Source organism: Filicampus tigris, chromosome 11 (assembly GCF_054856515.1).
Source record: "Filicampus tigris isolate MCC_2025a chromosome 11, RoL_Ftig_1.0, whole genome shotgun sequence".
Taxonomy (NCBI): Eukaryota; Metazoa; Chordata; class Actinopteri; order Syngnathiformes; family Syngnathidae; genus Filicampus; species Filicampus tigris.
Window position 1 is genome coordinate 13,150,465 of NC_141227.1, and position 19,663 is coordinate 13,170,127.

The following is a 19,663-nucleotide window of genomic DNA, read 5'->3' on the forward strand; positions in this document are numbered from 1 at the left end:
TGTTTGTGGTGGCTTTGTTCTCAAGTAAACCTCTTTTGCCACTTTGCCTAATGTTAGGATGATATCCTGATACTGGTGGCCACAGCATTCCCGTTTGCCCAAAATGTGTGCTGGTAGATTTTGACAATTTTTTCCCCGCAATAAAATCTTGCAAAGTTTTCTCATGGTCTATCACGGTATCCATTACTGACCTCGGGGAGAAAGGGCTGCTAAGTACTGGAGACTCAAAGGTTCACAAGGTCTACTATGAATGCCAGTACACTGAAAAAAATGGTGTGTTATTTTTAATTAGTCCATTCAATTTGTCTGTATATTTAAATTACAAATAAAGCTGAACGTCTGTATTTAAAATGAACACAGTCCTTTCTAGAGGCAAACATGAACTGTTGTACTTCTGTGTGACAAATACAGGTGTTTAATCAAGAATACAGTAATATACTGCCTAGTCTGGTGAACTGTTCCAATCAAGCCAATCTTTTCACAAACACACTCATTCTGGAGTAGAGTGCTGAAAACGTGGGGCAAAAAAGCAGTTGGAAGTCTTGGAAAATTGCATTAAAACTTTCCTGCTGTGCCAAGTGGTAAAATCCAAAATTTTGAGGGAGGCATTTTTACTTGACAGCCCTATTATTTTATAGTATAGTTTGACAAAAATCAATCAACCCGTTTGATGAAAAGCAGTCCGCTGTTTACATTTGGCAAACATGGTCCACAGCCTTCATGACAGAATTTATTATTTAATTCATAACTTCTCTTGATATCGTTAGTTCCACAGTCAGCGTTTTTTTTTTTTCTTTTTTAAGGAGGAATTGACACTTTTTGTTTCATGTTGAGCACATATGAAAATGGCCTGAGGGTTAAAACACTGTGCAGTCTGCTTTAACTCATCTCTCAGCCAGAGACTGAGGTTCAGGCATCGATGGGGCAGAGAAAGAATATTTTATCTGGCATTGTCACTCTCTGCAGAAATGTTAGATCAGATGAGACTACTGGGACACACTTGGTGGTCAGCGTCACTGCAGAGAATACACTCGGATAATGACAACTCCGCATGAGAAGCTGAAGAAACAAGCTCATGAATCTTCAGAAAAGTACTTTTACTGTCATGTATGTATTTTTGTGTTTATCCCACAGAAATGTAAAGCTGCATTGTGTTTAATTAGAGATTTAAAATTCACTCGCTTTTAATAAGAAAACCAGCACCTTTTTCACTGTAAACCCAGTTCGCACTCACTTGTTAGCTTTGGTACAAGATTACTGCTAACTTTTGTGTAGTGCTTGTACAAACGTTGCCACACAATCAATATAGAGAAATAATTTGTTATAATGACCCTATTTGCAGCGACAATTTGCACCGAAACTGGTCAGCTGAAAATGATGAATGGAAATCAGGGCCAACACTGACTGAAAAGATTGCCAATGAAAACCCACATCTGCCGATTTGCGAGAATAGAATTGAGGATTGCTTTTTATCAATCACTCATAAGATTACTCTTTAGATGATTGATGTATTGATGTTTTTGACATCTTTAATTTTAGCCTTGTGTTACAGCAACAATCTGGCGTTAGTATAATTGAAACCAAACCGTAACTGCTTTTTCTTTCACTTTTCCGTCTTTGAGAAACACATTGTACATGCTCCTATGCTCCTAAAACACAACTGTCTCTGGTCATTTGTTCCACATTGTTCTATACTTTATGGTGTCTGCTGTATTTGTGTTGGTATTAATTGATTGATGACTTGATTGATTGCTCAATTCATTAATTGGTTAATAATTATTTATTGATGAATATGTTTGTTGATTTCTATTATTAATTGAATGTTTTCACTGTCTTTGTTGTATGATTGATTTTTAATCCATGTACAGCACTTTGTATGCAGCAATGGTTGTTTTAAAGTGCCATGTAAATAAAGTTGTGTTGATTTCTGAGGCCAGCTGTGAGACAGTTCCTCCAGCATATCCCTAGGTCTTTCTTGAAATTTCTCCCCAATTACAGATGCCTGGATGCTGTCCAATAGGCACCACAATAGATTTCTGAGTCACCTATCCCGGCTGCTCTATTAATTAAAGAGTAGACGCTCTAATCTGAGGCTCTTCTGGATGACAAATCATCTCAAGGAGTGATCCTGGACATCCTTTTTTCAGGCCAAAAACACAAACAAAACATAACGTCTGAGAGTGAAGACTTTCTGACTCCCACATTCTAAAACCATGGATGTTAGTTTATTTGAAGACTCTAAATAATCCATTGGTGTAAATGAGAGCATCAATATTTGGATGGATTGATATGTACATTTTTAGAACGATGTAGGTGGTGTCATCTGCAAATGACTAATTAAGTTGTGTTGTTGTCCCCCAGGTATTCCTTGGCACCACTTCTTTGCTGGAATCGGACAAAAGAAGAGAACATGAAGACATCACTATTTTCCTTGATTTCTATCTTTGCGAGCTGCATGGTCCACATGAGCTTTTGTCTCAATGTTTGCAGCAAACCGGTTGCACTTGAGTGGCACCTGGACCAGGTCATCATCCAAATGAACTGGACACTCATGGAGAACATGTGTGATACCGCTGAAGAGTGTTGGGGTCCTCATGGCGGAAATGACCTCAGCGTACCTCTTCACTTCCCTCAGATTTGTCCGCTTCAGTTGCAGCATGGTGACAAACTGTTGCTCGTCACCGATGAGACACTGACTTCATACGGTGTCAGACTTCTCAACGTGTCGAAGGAAGATTTTGAGAGTTGTTCTGTGAACAGGCTAACAAGAGACCAATTTGTTTTCCCTCAGCACACAAATGGAAGCGGAGAAATGGATAGTAAGTGGCTCGAGCCGGGCCACCACTACTTCATTGGTCTGCATGACAAAGACACTCAATTGTGTAAGCACGGCTTAAGACTCAACGTGCTGGTCAAGACACAACTTTGCCAGGCCTCCCCTCAGGTTCCACTTTGTTCTGGCAAGGGTATATGTCAAACAGACTACTGGGAAGGGGCATACTCATGCAGATGTCACCATCGCCACTCCGGGAGCTTTTGTGAAAAATTTGACGCTTGCTTGGACAGTCCTTGTAAAAACAAAGGGGTGTGCTTGAGTAACGGCTCTGCAGAACTGAACCACAGAGCGTATACATGTCTGTGTCCTCCACATTTTACCGGTAAGAACTAAACCCACCCATCACTTTTGAAATATTTACTCACTGATAGCGTTAATGATATCTAAATTGAAATCGATAATAGATACAATAAATTTTACTCATTTCTTTCTTCCGGCATTCGTCCAACTGATGCCTTTTGATGACCTTGTTGTTTTGTTTTCTTTTGTAAGCCACCAAATGTGTTGTATTGGACGCTGAATGTGAGAATGAAATAGCCTTTTGCTTTTGAGGATTATCACACCAAACTGGATCAAAAGTTTGAAATCAAAAGCAACTGGCTGAAGCAAATCTGTGTTATGTGTGTGCGGGTGGGCGGGGGGCGGGGGGGGGGGCGTGCGTGTGTGTGTGTGTGGGGGGGGGGTATGTGTGGGGGTGTGTGGGTGTGTGTTCGTGTGTGTGGGCTGGTGTGATTATAGAGCAACTTCTGGTCACCTAATTCTCTGGATGGTTATTATTTTTTGTCAAATACTAGACATGGTCACAAGTGACAAAATAATAATAGTCATAATATCAAAAAAAATTCAGACATTTACAAGACTAAAGTTATAATCTTATGAGCATAAAAATATGCAGGCAAAAAGCTCAGGCTCAGAGGGGATTGAGCGTTTTCCTTTGCCGGTACTTTGCTTTGGAGTGACCTCCTGATAAACTTAGCAAGCTTCCCAACCTTAAAACTCGTCTTAAAATTATTTTTTATTCTTTGGCTTTTGACTCAGCATGAGACTTGGTTTTTGTTTTACTGTTTTTGTGCTTTTTACTGTCTTCATTATTAATTTATTTTATGGTTTGTTGTTGTATGACTTACTTTTGCTCCATGTACAGCACTTTGAATACAGCGGTGGTTGTCATAAAGTGCCTTATAAATACAGTTGAGTTAGATTTTATTATCACTGCAGCTGTAATACCTTTTTGAAAAAAGAAATACTGAATCATATTTTTTAAGCAAAATGCAATCCGAACAATACAATTAAAACACATGGTTAATTGATTATTACACCCCAGCAAAATTCATAATTATTTGGCATGCTGCAATGACACAATATTGTCAAACTGCCACCATTTGTAATATAGCACTTATTCCAGCTACTGTATATAACATGATTTGCTTTATTATTTTATACAGATATCTACATATGAATATGTTTTAGTAAGTCTTGCCTAACTTATTGCAGAACATTATTGTTTAGAATAATAGGGGCAGCAGCAGCACAGTGTGTAAGAACCTTTGGACCTAAGAGTAGCAGGTTCAAGACCCATCGCAGTTAAAAGATGAACTGCAGAGATGCCTTCGAGCAAGACCCTGAACATCTAAATACTCAGGGTCATGACACGATTGTGCAGCCCCCTCACTCTGCCTTCTCCCCTCAGAGTGCAAGAGAATTTACCTTCAGGGATCAATAATAATCCATCCATCCATCCATTATCTATACTGCTTGTCCTCGCAAGGGTCGCGGGCGTGCTGGAGCCTATCCCAGCAGTCTTCGGGTAGGTAGTAGTAGGCGGGGGACACCCTGAATTGGTTGCCAGACAATCGCAGGGCACACAGAGACAAACAAACATCCGCACCCGCAATCACACCTAGGGGCAATTTAGAGTGTCCAATTAACCTAACAAGCATGTTTTGGAATGTGGGAGGAAACCGGAGTACCCGGAGAAAACCCAGACAAGCACGGGGAGAACATGCAAACTCCACACAGGGAGGCCGGAGCCGGGATTGAACCCACAACCTCTGAACTGTGAGGCGGACGTGCCAACCAGTCGAGCACCGTGCCGCCCATCAATAATAATAATAATAATAATAATTCAAAAAAACAACTAAATAATGCACAAGAAGGTTAGTGTGATAATTTCTAACTTAAGATGTAATGCAAGCCTTCCTCCAGTCCAGTGATTTATTTATTGGACACATCACTTTAGTCAGCACTGAGCTCTTATCAGACTAACTGTCAAATTTAAAGCAAACAAAACTAATAATAAACAACTTGCATTTAAAATCGTTTTGCTGCCAATGTGTACTCTTGGTTTCTGCATAATGGATAGATTTTTTTCTGAAATCTAAATAGCTACATAGCAGTCAATTTTAGTGCATAATGCAGAGGAGTATATTCTTATCTCTTAGTTTTCTGTTCATTAATCAATTGTTGTTGTTGTTTTTCCTGTTTAGGAACAACTTGCTCGGAAGTCATTGGGAAGGAAAATTGCGACAGAGTATGTACAAATGGGACGTGCATTCAAGTGTTGTCAGGCTCCTTCAAATGCATCTGTGGTGCAGAATTCTCAGGTAGGTATTTTAGCAAATGTTCTACAATGTCATTTACCTTGAAAGCCTCTCTCTCAAGAAAAAGGTCAAAGCTGAAAACATTCTATCCAAGATCAACATTTCCTTATAGGCTTTCAACTTGAGCCTACTTTATTTGTCATCATAATCATTGCAGCAGCCCCTTTCAATCAAACACTTCAGAAGCCAGCGTTACGACTGCTCATATATGGCTGTAAAAAGCCATGAATAGCTGCTGGCTAACGGAGCATGTCGTAGTTTATAAAACACAGGTTTACAGCTACTAATTAAAATGTCATTTATATTGCATTGTTCCTGCTGATGGCATTAAATCACAAGTTTGATACTGCTGTGAGTTTTCAGATGGTATTGGCTGGCTCATGTATAAATTCTGTTATTGATCAAAGTTGCTCACTTTCTTGAGTCAGATGAGTGAGTGTAAAATCTTACGTAAATATATCTATAATATTTTTAGAAGGGAGATGACATTTTTTGTGGCAGTGAAACTGGAGGAGACGCTTACACAGCACAACATTTGGTACACATTCCAGTAAAATAAAAAAACAATGCTGTTCAATTCTAACTGACACTGTCACAGAGGAATCCCTTGTAAGTGTTTATCATGAAGGGTTTTTCCCTATGATAGTTTGCCCCTCCCATGTTGAGAAAGGTTTAGCAAACTATTGGAATGACTTCTGTACGGTGCAACAAATCCAATTTATTAGGAATATTGCTAAATTAACACAGATCTGACAGTATCAATTAAAAATGTGCAGTCAAGATTCAAAACCATAACCTCTTGACTGTAAGGAAAACATATTTAATTCAAAATGGAAAATAACTATTTGAAAATGTGAAGTTGTAGTGTTGCTGTGCGTCCATGCTCCTCACATGTATTCTCAGTAGGGAATATATATATATATATATATATATATATATATATATATATATATATATATATATATATATATATATATATATATATATCCATCCATATTATCTATACCGCTTGTCCTCACAAGGATCGCAGGCGTGCTGGAGCCTATCTTCGGGCAGTAGACGGGGGACACACCAAATTGGTTGGCAGCCAATCGCAGGGCACACAGGCACAAACAAACATCCGCACTCACAATCACACCTAGGGGCAATTCAGAGTGTCCAATGAACTTACCATGCATGTTTTTGGAATGTGGGAGGAAACCGGAGTACCCGGAGGACATATTTCATTTGCCGTTTTTCATGTCCATCAGGTTTGTTTGGCTGGAAAAAAAGTACAGTTCTCCTCCCTTTCAGATGCATGCGGGATCCCTTTTGAATTGTTGCTTGCCAAGTACCGGGTAAATGGCCTCCATTTTATCGCATGCGTAAACCTCCAAATAAATCAATGCTTGTGAAATTGTGACTGCTCAAAATATATTGACAAAATATTTGTGTGCTTGTATGCGTATGTTTTCCTTTTAATATTCTCTGCTTTAGTGGAATAGAGTTTTTTGGGGGGCTTAATTGCTGCTGTCTCTGGCGTGTCGACTCCTCAGGGTGCTTTTACATAGTCATGTTTCCCTGCTGTCCCATCAGCTTCTTGGGAGTTCTTTGGAGCATTTGCTTCCTCCTCCTCTCTGCAGTTTCCTCATTAATCAAGCAAGAAGCTGGAGCCTGCTCCATTGCCGGTTGCCCTCATAGGCCAAAGTCTATGCGCACAGAATAATGAGCCAAGCTCGTGGGATGTTTCAAATGAGATTTCCTTTTGTTTTGACTGTCCTCCACTTTCCATTTAGGCTATCTGTTTCAAAATATTACCTACCGTTCTTATTAGTCCATTTTCATTGTGCTATGAGATGTTAATTGTCTTTATCTCAGTCTCATTTTGTTGGCAGCAAAATAGAATTAGCAACAAGTATGCAGTCATCAGACTCGTCACCCCTGTTAACCAATTTAATTACCGTAGACGGAGATACATTAAGTCCCTTTACCTCTATTGAATTTCCACAGTTAATCACTTGATTAACGAGGGTATGTAGTATGCCCATTAAATAGTAACAAAGCATTTTTGGACATTTTAAGTGAGTTGGAATTCCGGTACATCTATGAAGGTCCTGTCCAAAATTAAAAAAGAAAAAAGACAAAGAAAGGAAAGAAAATTTCACCTATGAACAAGTTCCACACAAATTATACTTAAGTTGTTTGTTGAAGAAGCAACTTTGTGTAAAAACTATAAAGCAAAACTCAGTTTATGGAGTGCAAAATGATATGTGGCTCAAGCAAGCCCTGTGAAGATAAATACAAGGAGATTGATTGCTACAGAGGAGGTCATGAAACGCCTCTGGGAGAGGGGCACTTGTATTGCAGCACAATGATTAAAGAAAATGTGCATGTAAAGATCCACTGCAAAGATATATGTATAGACATCTCAACAGAAACAGAAAAATGAAAGCCTTCCTTGAAACTCCGGTGAAATAATGTGTGCAAAGTGTCTGATACATGTCACAATGCATACTGGGGCATATTCTCCCGTGTGCTGAAGTCAGAAAAGTCGTACCGCTGCGCAATTTTTGGGGTGCGCGGATGAAATTTACGCAGTCTGGGTAGATCGACCGACAAATGGGGGCGTTCCTTGACAAATCTGTCTGATACTGTAAGCATTTGGCTCTTATGGATCCTTACTTTGTTACGAAAATACCTGAATGCAAGCTCATTGTAGCCGGAACATGTGGTGCCCATAAAGGTTGAAAGTGAGCTAAAATACTTGATAGGTAAATAATTACTATTTATGTTTGACAACACACCACTTCTGCCTCCGGCTCCGGTGATGTGGAAGCATTCTCCCATAGAGTTAAGCATCTTTTGGTTTCCATGTTCCAGAGTCTGTAGTAAGGTCTAGCGCCTCTTGAAGGTATAACATCATATTACATGTTTTGAGTCGTTTCACAGCCGCTGACAGTGAGTGATGACTGTCATCTGCCTACTTGGCCACTTTGTGTTGACGGGGCTTGGAGGGGGGCACACCTGGCCCATATATGCTCACTGATTGCTCAATGGCTGTATGTATCCTTACTACATTAAAATGAAGGCCGGATGTTGATATTACATCATAGTAATTGTTAAAAAAAAAAAGTTCAGCGACGGCTGAGTTTTTTTTTTTCACACGTGAGGAGCATTTCCACATGCTGATGCGAGATTGGAGTTCTGATGTGCATATCACAGAACTACAGTCATTATCTGTAGGTTTTAGGATTTGATTTTTTTGTATCTGGTGCGTCACATGTGAATTTTAATGATTGGCAACGTGGTGAATGCCCAGTTTGCAACAACTCCTAGTTAAGTGTTCATTTAATGGAACAGTATTGTGATTAAACTGCTTTTATTGGATTTATAAAAAATTGAATCCAAACTGCTCATTGAGAGTAGCCTGCAAATGAACTTCATTCATCACTGGCGAACATCACTTCTGGATCCACGACGCAAGATAATTTCGCAGGTGTGACATTTCTCAAAATGGATCTCTTTGGAATTCATGTCTCATGAAACTTTGAAGCTTGGACAGGAGAATTACTGTGCCTCGAAAGTGTGCAAGAAAAACGTCTAAGAAATTGACTTAAAGATGGAATCAACCCAAACATTTTTTTCAAGAATATGTTCTATGCAGGATCACTAGTTGAAACAAGTCAGTATGATTAATATAAAATATGAGTTAAGCAGCAAAATCCACCCGTTTTTAGCCATTGTATTGTTTGTAAAGTGCTTTGTTACAGCTCTAGCTGTTATGAAATGCGCTATATAAATAAAATTGTATTATGTTGTATTGTATCTCAGGGGGCGGCCATTTTGTCACTTCTGTTGACTGAAAGTGACATCACAGACCCTCAGAAAATGGCCGCCCCCAGAGATGGCTAAAAACTAGTGGATTTTGTTGCTTAACTCATATTCCACAAAGACAATATTAATCAGAACGCTGTGTTTCAACCAGTCGGCCTGCATAGAACATATTCTTAAAAAATATATATGTTTGGGTCGACTTCCGCTTTAAGTGTGAACGGAAGAATATGCCCCAGTGTGTCTATTTGTGCTTAAATGGACACAGGTGAAAATGTTGATTACGTGCATAAATTAGTCAAAACACTGTTATTTACCATATTACTCCACCCATTTTTCTATACCGCTTGTCCTCATTAGGGTAGACGGTGACCTGGAGCCTATCCCAGCTGACTTTGGGCAAGAGGCGGGACACACCCAATCGCCGAAGACAAACCAGCATTCACACTCATATTTGCACCTATGGCCAATTTAATCTTCAGTAAACCTAACATGCATGTTTTTGGAGTGTGGGAGAATACCAGAGTACCAACAGAAAACCCATACAAACATGGGGGCTTAACTTGCAAAAACAGTGGTGTCCCCTGCTCATTACATTGGCTTCATGTAGGTAGAAAATGATTTTACAGGACAAGCTAAGACACACAATCAGGAATTTCATGATTCTCAAAACTGAACATCAACTTAATGACTATCTAAATCGTTAAGACAAATAGCTCATTGCTAAATATCACATTTCCCACAATAATGCAAACTAATGAAAAATAGATAGTTGCCATAACAAGTGCACCAATTATTTACAGTATACTAGGAGGCAAGACAAGCCAATTTGCAACAATAAGGTGATTTGAAAAAAATCACAGTTCACTGCAGTTGGTTACTTCTACTTGCATGGCATATATACACTATTTGCAACTCAGTCTCACATACAATATACTCTAAAATATAACTTCTTCCATACTCCTTAAAATTATTAAGCCTTTATACTGTACGTTACCTTATGTGTACATAATGCTATGGGGAAGCCTGACGTACACAGTCACACATGAACACATCAAGACATATGCTTTGAATTCACTGAATAAATCATTTCAGATAATAAATAAAACATCACAATGGCTTCAAATTAAAAATATAAAGCTTTAGGAAGCAGAGAAAGATGCTTGTTGGTGTTTAGCGGTGCAGTGACTTCATCCAACAGAAAACACAGCACGGCTCTCGTTGATGTTGACCCAAATGCTCATTTGTTCACCTGACTTCACCGCATGCAATCGCATGCAACAATTCCTCCTTTGTCACACAACACAAACACCGCACCCAGACAAATGGTTTCAATTTGCGTTTTATGTGATGAACATAATTCATGCCCCCCCCCAAAAAAAGAAGATTCCATACAAAAATCGTGCAAAAATGACTTGTTTTGTGATTCAATGAAATATTGATTTTGTCTCCATCATTTATATAGAACCAAGAACTGAGTATTTTAAAAATATATATCTAAACAGCTTATTTTTGTTTTGTCTTATCTGCGTATGAATGTTTCCATAAGCTTGATAAACCAGTGGGCAAACATAGTAGTCCTGTCGCAATGATTATTAAATGGGCTGATCATTAGCCGCTAAAAAATATATACGAGTCAGAGTTTTAGTCTATATAAAATGTTTTATACAGTATTTTACATATACAGTGGAACCTCAAGTTACGCATTCATTTCTTCATGAATTTTGCAAGGTACGCACAGAGTTTTTGTAGAAAAGCTGCCTCAAGTTACATACCACAAATAGTTCATTATTCGAACCATCTCAGGATGAATGAGGGGACGGATCTATGTTGTGTGTCTCTATTAAAACATCATTGCTTATATGTGCAACTTATCTGTTCTGTGGTGTTTTAATTAGACCTAAGAATGACTTAAAAGTTATTGGTGGCTGTAAACATCCGCAAAACCAACATAAAACTCAATATCTGCTCTCTATGGCAGAAGGGAGCTGTTGTGTGTGCTGCCGGAAGTTCCGCCTCCACACACGTTTCTTCCACGTTTCACAACAGGCTGCCTAGATTGTGGATTAACGTGGCAAAAAAGACAAGTTTCCCAATCTATCTATAAAGATCAATCTAGATTTTGTGTGGGTGGGTGTGTGTGTGTGTTTGTGTGCGTGCGTATGCGTGTGTGTGCTTTTGGATATCTGTGTTTGTGTATATTGTGAGGGAGGGAAAGAGGGCTGGTAAGGCGTATTTTGACATTTTTAGTGTACAGCACTTTGAGTTGCATTTTGTGTGTGAAAAGTGCTATATAAATAAAATTGGATTTTGTTTTGAACTGTTTGTTAGTTAGTTTGAACAATTTTGGAAACATGATTTTCCAACTCATTCATTTTGGTGTGACTTAAGAGCATATAGAGCATATAGTGCATCATTTTAGTTACAATGAAACCATTCCCCCGCCCCATAATGTAAAGTTTAATCTGCATAATGCTTACATCTGACACTATTTTTCATGAACCACAAAGTATCCTAAATACGGAAAAACAAACAAATTACACAGACGTCGCTATAGTATTTATAATAATAATAACTTTATTATTGTAACCCAAGGATGATTCCTTTTTATTTTACTTGTGATGAAAACATGGAGTTTGCATGCTCTCCCCGTGCCTGCGTGGGTTTTCTCCGGGTTCTCCGGTTTCCTCCCACATTCCAAAAACATGCATGGTAAGTTGATTGGACACTCTAAATTGCCACTAGGTGTGATTGTGAGTGCGGATGTTTGTCTCTGTGTGCCCCGCGATTGGCTGGCAACTAATTCAGGGTGTCCCCCGCCTACTGCCCAAAGACAGCTAGGATAGGGGCCAGAACGCCCGCAACCCTTGTGAGGATAAGCGGTATAGATAATGGATGCATGGATGAAAACGTATTTCAAATGTGTTTTTCACTGGAGCCAAATGCCAAAGAGTTCATTAATTCAGATTTAGAACACATTATCATCAGCTGTCATATACCATGCAAATATTAGGGGTAAGACAAAACCACTATTGGGATCATTTCATCTCATGATACTGTATTAATGTGATGGGAGGCTTGACTCAAGCAGCAAAGTGGCCATCAATCTTCCATGACCGTGCTGAAGTATCATTGACCAAGATACCTACAGCCCAGTTGCTCCTATTGCCTCAGTAGGAGAATAAGCAATGAGGATACACACTGAAAGCGCTTTGAGTACCTTGAAGAGAGAAAAGCGCTTTTCAAATCAAAGCCCTTTTTCAATTATGATGGGGGTAAAAAATGAAATATCCGACAATTTTCTAATGACTTGTTATGATCTCACAATGAAATCCTTTCTTTAATCTAATAAACATTACATAAAGATCGTGTTCTGTTTTGCAGACCCGCCTTGGGAGATAAAATCAACTTGTGATCCAAATCCTTGCAGAAATGGAGGCATATGTGAGGAGACTCCCACAGGTCTGGTCTGTCATTGTCCCGAAAGCTTCAGGGGCCTCTTCTGCGATACTGAATTCGCCGTTGATTGCATGTCAAGCACATGTCGGCACGATCAAATTTGCGGTGCAAGAGAGCATGTGAGGACTTATTTTCCCTTGTTAATTTTCTATAGCACATGGAAACTGATAGTTTCTTGAAACAGGATCAAAAGGCTTAATTCTGAAGGCAGCTACAGCAATTAATATTTCCTCTTGAAGATGAGCACTAGGAAAGACTGGTTGCTGCAATTTAATTCTATGATTGCACACATATTCAAAGATGACTTGGAATTGCCCTCATTTTTACTGTTTGCTTTTTATGTACCGGTATGCTCTACCTGTTCATCTTTCACATGGAACCAGAGACATGCAGAGGGAGGTGCCTTGGGTGTTCTGCTACCTGCCCCTTTCACCGTTGCTACATAATGTGTCCTTGTGTCTTTTTTTGTGTGTTTTGCATGTGCTTGTGTTTGAAAGCTGGTCCTTGGCCTTTCAACTAGGGGTGTAACGATACAAATTGTATTCCCATTGGGGCGTTCGAACTTTGATTTTCCACTCGCTGTAATCTCATTATAATATTCAAATGTTTACAATTTACTAATACAAATAGTCATTTTGGAATTTACTCCAACATTGACGGGAGGCACAATTTTACCATTAGAGAAAAAGATAGCAATCAGTCATGTGTGAAATACAGTCTTGTTTTCACATGACCTGGTTTGTTCTGGCCCTGTGTGCAGGCCTCTGAATGTGTGTGTGCAGATGGTAAAGTGGTCCCAGCATGCAAGAGAGGGCGGCGGAACGTGTGCAGCCCATCACCGTGCCTCAATAATGCCACCTGTGTGTCCAGGGGATGTGATTATGTGTGCAGGTGAAACACAAAACACACACAGGGATCTAACACTGACTGTTCTTTCTTTCTAACTGCCTTAAAATACACACGCTGGATACAATTTGATCAAATTTTGTCCCCACCCTTCAATGTGAACACAATTTCTCAAAATAGCCTCCTGTGGTGATAGTCAAAATAAATTGTACAATAACGATATAACAATTATTGCTAAAAGACGTCCTGCCTGTGTCCTTAAAGCCATACTGAGTTTATTTATCTGCCCTGTTATACTCCATTATTTTCCCGGACTGACTAAATAACAGTAAGTGTGCTGTTTCACAAGTTAACATCTTTCTTTTTAACGACTAACATGGCACTGTTGTTTATTTTGACACTCAACTGAGCATCAAATTGTTTAATCAATAACTAAAAAATGTGCATCCTCTGGCAATTTTAGATTAACTAAAGTGCTCAGCTGTGGCCAGGGGTGGCCGGGGACAAAAAAATCCACCCTGGAATTTTTGGCTGAGACCAGCTCCTCATAATTAGCAGAGCACAATGACTAGTAATTTAACTATGAGTTCCCCGATGGAATGTATTGTACAATTATTCCAAATCTGTCGCCAACAGCACAATGTGTCGGTCACGTGAATCAATGCGGCAGTTCTCGCTTGCGCTGATGCGGGAGTAGAAAGAAGCCTAAAAAGAAGCCTTTCACTGAGTAGGCTGAGATGAAATTTGGCTGCCTCGCAACCACGTCAAACGCATGAGGGCCGATTAGTGGGCCGGACTAAAACCCACTTCCGGCCATGCTTAGTCCAGCAATTTTTTAAAATTTGTCACCCCCCGCCCCAAATGGGCATCTCTGTGTATTTCCTAGATATAACTGATAGAACAGCTCAGGCTTCGGGTTAAAAGGTTCTCTCGCCCTTAAAACGCATTTGTATCAGGCAACACCACGGCTGCTTTATGAATTCATACAAAACATCTACATCTTAAACGCATTTGACACTGTTTTAGTCTTCTTCAGTGTGGGCATACCTTTTGCTTATATTAGTTTTATACTTTTATTCTACCATTGGCCACTCTCCGCCACCTCCACATTTAGGGGAGAATTGTAATAAACGTGATTCTGTAGTGTAGTTAATTAGTTCTATCATACTGCTGTTTTCACACGGTTACATTGTATTGGGGCTCCTATATGCCATTCCTCCATACATTAAAATTGATCATACATCTAAACATGTATTGAGCTACATACAGAATACCAGGAATGTTTTCTTAGTAATGATGTCTGCAGATATCTGCTAAGCATTCCACCTATGTGACGGACCGGTCTGTCAACAATTCACATTTAGTCTATTTTTCACGGCGAGGCTTCAATGGCCGCGGTGAGTGCGGGGAGGAATCTAGTGAACTTTTGTTGCTTGGGGGACAGATTTGAGTGAGGGACCAGGCTGGGAAGAGGCTCGGCGGGAAAATGGCCATCCAATCAGTGCGTGCTGTGTGCCCTCCCATCAAGCACTGATTGGATGACCATTTCCTCGCCGGGACACCAATCAGAAAGAAGCGCTGACACAGCGCTGCTCTCTATATAAGTAGCATGTGACTGAGAGGTTTTCATTTTTTTCTTTTTTTTCTTTTTAATAGTTTTAGAAACAGTAACCGAAGCCGAAGGAAAAATGACGAATTACGGATGACGGAAGGGTACTACCCTCGCTGCTGGCGGATGATGGATGACAGATGCTCAATTTTTAGTAAAATGCCCAGCTCTGGATATTTGACACTTGAATTGAGTGTTAACCATAATTATTACTTTTACATCTTACCACACAGCGTACATGGCCGAGAAGTCATCATTTATCATACATATCATATCATAGTGCCAATCGATAATTCTGATTGGGTGTTGGGTCGAGAATCAGTGCATGAGATAAGTGACAAAGGCAAAGAAACAACAAAGAAAAAGAAAGCCATTTTCAGCTAAAGGTCGCTTTTTACTTAGATGCCACTCACAGTTTACGGGAAAACTGAACATAAAACAATTGAGAATTGCACATTATGTATTTGAAATAACCAAACAATGTTGCCTTTCGAATTGCCCACTATCGTAAAGCTAACGTGTAATGGAACGACTGTTAAAAGTTAGCATCAATAGCTTCGTTGTTCGTACATGTGAAACAACGGATGTTTGAACACAAATGATGGAGTTACACATTTAAACAGATGATATAACAATACTCACAGGCATACGTTGTTTATCCTCTATGAAAAATGATTCCCGGTAATATTACAGAATCTTTAGTAGTGGTAGAAGAAATAAGATTCTTCATCGTTTGTGTCTGCATGACTGTATTATACTGCCTTCTGGTGGCTAAGCCGGCAATTTATTTGTTATCACTCTTATATTATAGAGTGCAATTTTTCCTTATTAAAAACCCTAAACACATATTTTTTAAAATATTTTTTGTGGGGGTGATATTGAATGGTTTAATAGCATTTTTATTAATTTCAATGGGGAAAGATAATTTATTGTAAGTGTTTTGAGATATGAGTGTGGTCACACAAAAAAAAAAACATATCTCAAGGCACTTTTGTATAATGAATGTTGCATTTTTCTCACTCTGTGTCAGGGAATGACAAAGCCATACAAAATAATATGTATATTATAATTATGTTTAAATTTGATATTTAATAGATTCATGCTCTAAAATAATCACTTTCTAAGCAAAATGTTGTTTTTAACTTTTACCAACTAAATGTGAAGCTTTTTCAATATGCACTCTTTTCAGACCAGTGAAATAGAAACTGACATATAATGTGGTCTTGAAACATTTCTTTCACGTAGTAACACATTGTTCTTTAAGATTATAATGTTCTTGTAGATAACATTTTTCGTCTGTATTACATTCCTCTTGTAGATTACATTATTCCATTCTCCTCGCCTTTGCTTGGTAGATACTTATCAAACTGAAACCTTATTGTAACACAGGCAGCATATTCAGTGTAGTGATTAATAGTTCTTTGTAGTGCCGTTGAATAATACTGTACACTTTCAAGCGAAATGGATAGTTTCATGAGGGAAATAAAGTTTTTTGGCTCGTGTTGCAAAATGTGTACAGTAGAAATTTACATGGGAATATATTAATCATTTAGTCACTAATGGTGTCGTGCTTAACTCACCTATGACTTTCACCTGTGGGTGTTAACGGTTTACGTCTCAGCTTTCCGAGGTGGTAAATCATTAGGTTGGTATACTATACTGTTTGAATAAATCAACGTGCATTTTCCATTTAATTTGAATTCCAATGAATTGATTGTCATTTTGTTTCAAGTGTCCAACTTATTTCGAACATTTATAATCTGAACTTTACAGGTATGGTCTTGAATCATACTTAAAATGGTCCCCCCCCTTTGTACGTCTAACCACAAAGCCGTGGTTATTTCACAAAGCCATATTTCTAAATTCCCATGGTCTAAATCACATACTTCAATCACTATATATGTCGGTCATGAGGAAATCAATTAATAAGACTCAATAATAACACATTAACCTTAATAAAACGGAATTCGAAGATGGACACTCACTGACCACTTCATCAGTAACATCAGCTGATCCATAAAAAATCCATACCATAAAGTTGTACATACAGAAAAAAATCTGCATTATTATCTTTTTAGAGGCAGGATGTTTGATAAACTCTTTCATGTGTACCACGGAGGAGAAAAGAAATGTATGAGTCCAGACATGGTGTAAAAATATAGCTTGTTAACGCCTGAGGCTTGGGGTGAAATGATTTTCTGACACTCTTCTCCTTTCAACAGATGTCTGCGGGGCTTTTCAGGGAAGAATTGTGGAGAAGTAATTGACTACTGCCGCCTGCTCAATATCAACTGTCTAAATGAGGGATTGTGTTTGAGTGTAATTGCCGGATATCAGGTGAGTAATTCAATGTCTCGGTCATAATCAAATACTCTGAGGACCCAGAAATATGTCTCATGTTGCACCTGGAAGGATCATGTGAGCTTCTCTAATACGACGCTGATTAGTTTGATCGTGACAGATGCTTCAAATTAGCTGTGCACATTCATGACATTTTTCAGATGAATATAGAATGAGTCTTTAGTATCTCTAGTTTTTAACACCCAAACACATCATCCGCATGTCACATGTTCATTCAAAAGTAGTTCTATCTCTGTCTCATAAACTGTATATCTGCTCGCAAAAACCATCGTCAAAGTCATTAATTTTAACTAGCAAGTAGAAAGGTACAATCTATCAGCACATAGCACTAATCTAATTCTATGCCATTAATCATTAAATGCTTATGCATTGCTTGACAAGATACCTTCTGCTTTAATTTGCCTTTCTTTGTGCACTTGTCACAAACACATGCATTTTTATGACACCCAAGACTCCTTTGTGATGACCCCAAAGCTCCTAAGTATTGTCAATCTTGTTCCATTATACTTTTGAGAGAATTAACTATAACCTCGGTTTTGATGGTTTCTTTGTTGCATGCACTGCTCTATACAAAGGGTTCAGACATACTAAATTGTGTTCTTGTGATGCTATTGAGTTTAAGGGGTTTCCGTAAAAATGTGAAGAAGCACAGATAATTTTCATAATATATGACAATACAATTCGTTTTGTCATGCCGGTCAAATTTAAAGTTCGGATCAACTCCAAGGCTACTCTAAAACACTCAGGCATCACGCTTAAGTTGGTTTATAAACCAAAAGACGATGCTATTTTTCCACCCGTACATAAATTGGGTTTGACGAAGGGTTTGAGTTCTGCTCATTCTCACATTTTCCGACAAATTGGTGGTGAATGATAGTTTTGGTAAACAGGTCCTTGCACAATACACATTTCCTCATAAGCATGTCAACGCCCAGGTGGTACACAAGACTGTATTGATATCACAATATATTGCAACACAAAGTCGGCATCAGAGCACGTCCTGAAGGAGGTCATTAAGTGAGCACAGGGGTGGGTGCAAATTCTGCGGTTCAATAAACGTCCGTACAACATTAAGCGTTATACAAAGGTACGCCCCCAGCGGGCATTGGGTAATAAATAACTGGGTCTTTTATTTTATAGAAACTTGTGAGTCCAGAATGAATTCTTGCATATTACCTGGAAGGCGCCAAATGTTAAGTCAAGTTTGAAAACATTCAGCTCACTTGGTATGGCGATCCCTGTCAGATGTGGAGATGTGTGTAATGTACTTTGAGAGGATGTAACATGACCATATGCAAATGATCAACCATTTTTATTATTTTTATTTTGTTTTGATTTTTTTTTTTAATCTACCACACTTTTAGTGGCCTAAATAGATTAAAAATATAAAAAATTGGCATTGAAAGCCAATTCACCAACACGCTTGCAGCATTACAATTTATCATACTGTATGGAAACACCACCACCAGAAATTGATACTGTCGCTGATTGACGTCCATGATCCAGATCTACATTTCATGGCAAGTTAGAATTTTTTTTATATATGACATAAATCGCAGTATTATCCTCTATATATTGTTCAAATGATACATCTAAATGTCCAATGTATCTTTTTTTTTATCTTGTGTTAATAACATTAGGTTGTGCTAAACCTCACCACTCTGTTATTTTGTTTTCACACAAAGATTTACACTAGTGTCAGAAATGGAGCACATAAATGACCCAATTTCCGATCGCATGCTCTGATCGTGGCAACTCTAGTTGACAATGTTGGATAATGAACATAATGTTTTTAGCAGAGGATTGACAATAAGGGTCAAATTTAACTGAAATGATTCCAAACCACATCACTCAAAATCAAGTGGTTGTATCTTCGATTAAGTCTTTATTCCAATACAAAATATATATGTTTGTGTACATTGTTTTGATGGCATCATAAGGTTAATGTTTAGTGTTATTTGATAATATACAGTATTGTTAGAAAAAAGTGTCTCCAGGTTTTCCTCTTTTCCTAGTTTTACTGATATTGTAATGTACATTGCCAAAATATCACATTATCACTGCATTGTGATGTCATCGTTATTGTTGGTTATTGTTCTGAAATTCCCACCCCACCTCCATAGTCGTAAGTCTCAAGTTCCC

General features: G+C 38.6%; 1 protein-coding gene across 1 annotated transcript in view; it reads left to right on the plus strand.

Moving 5' to 3' along the window:
• Window positions 1-2,410: 2,410 nt before the first annotated feature.
• The window catches only part of eys (EGF-like photoreceptor maintenance factor), a 149,395-nt gene continuing 132,142 nt past the window's right edge, over window positions 2,411-19,663 (plus strand). Inside the window, exons 1-5 of the mRNA XM_086045079.1 lie at window positions 2,411-3,158; window positions 5,323-5,439; window positions 12,631-12,824; window positions 13,466-13,596; window positions 17,383-17,497. Coding sequence (XP_085901205.1) covers window positions 2,411-3,158; window positions 5,323-5,439; window positions 12,631-12,824; window positions 13,466-13,596; window positions 17,383-17,497 — 1,305 coding nt within the window. The remainder of the gene's footprint in view (window positions 3,159-5,322; window positions 5,440-12,630; window positions 12,825-13,465; window positions 13,597-17,382; window positions 17,498-19,663) is intronic.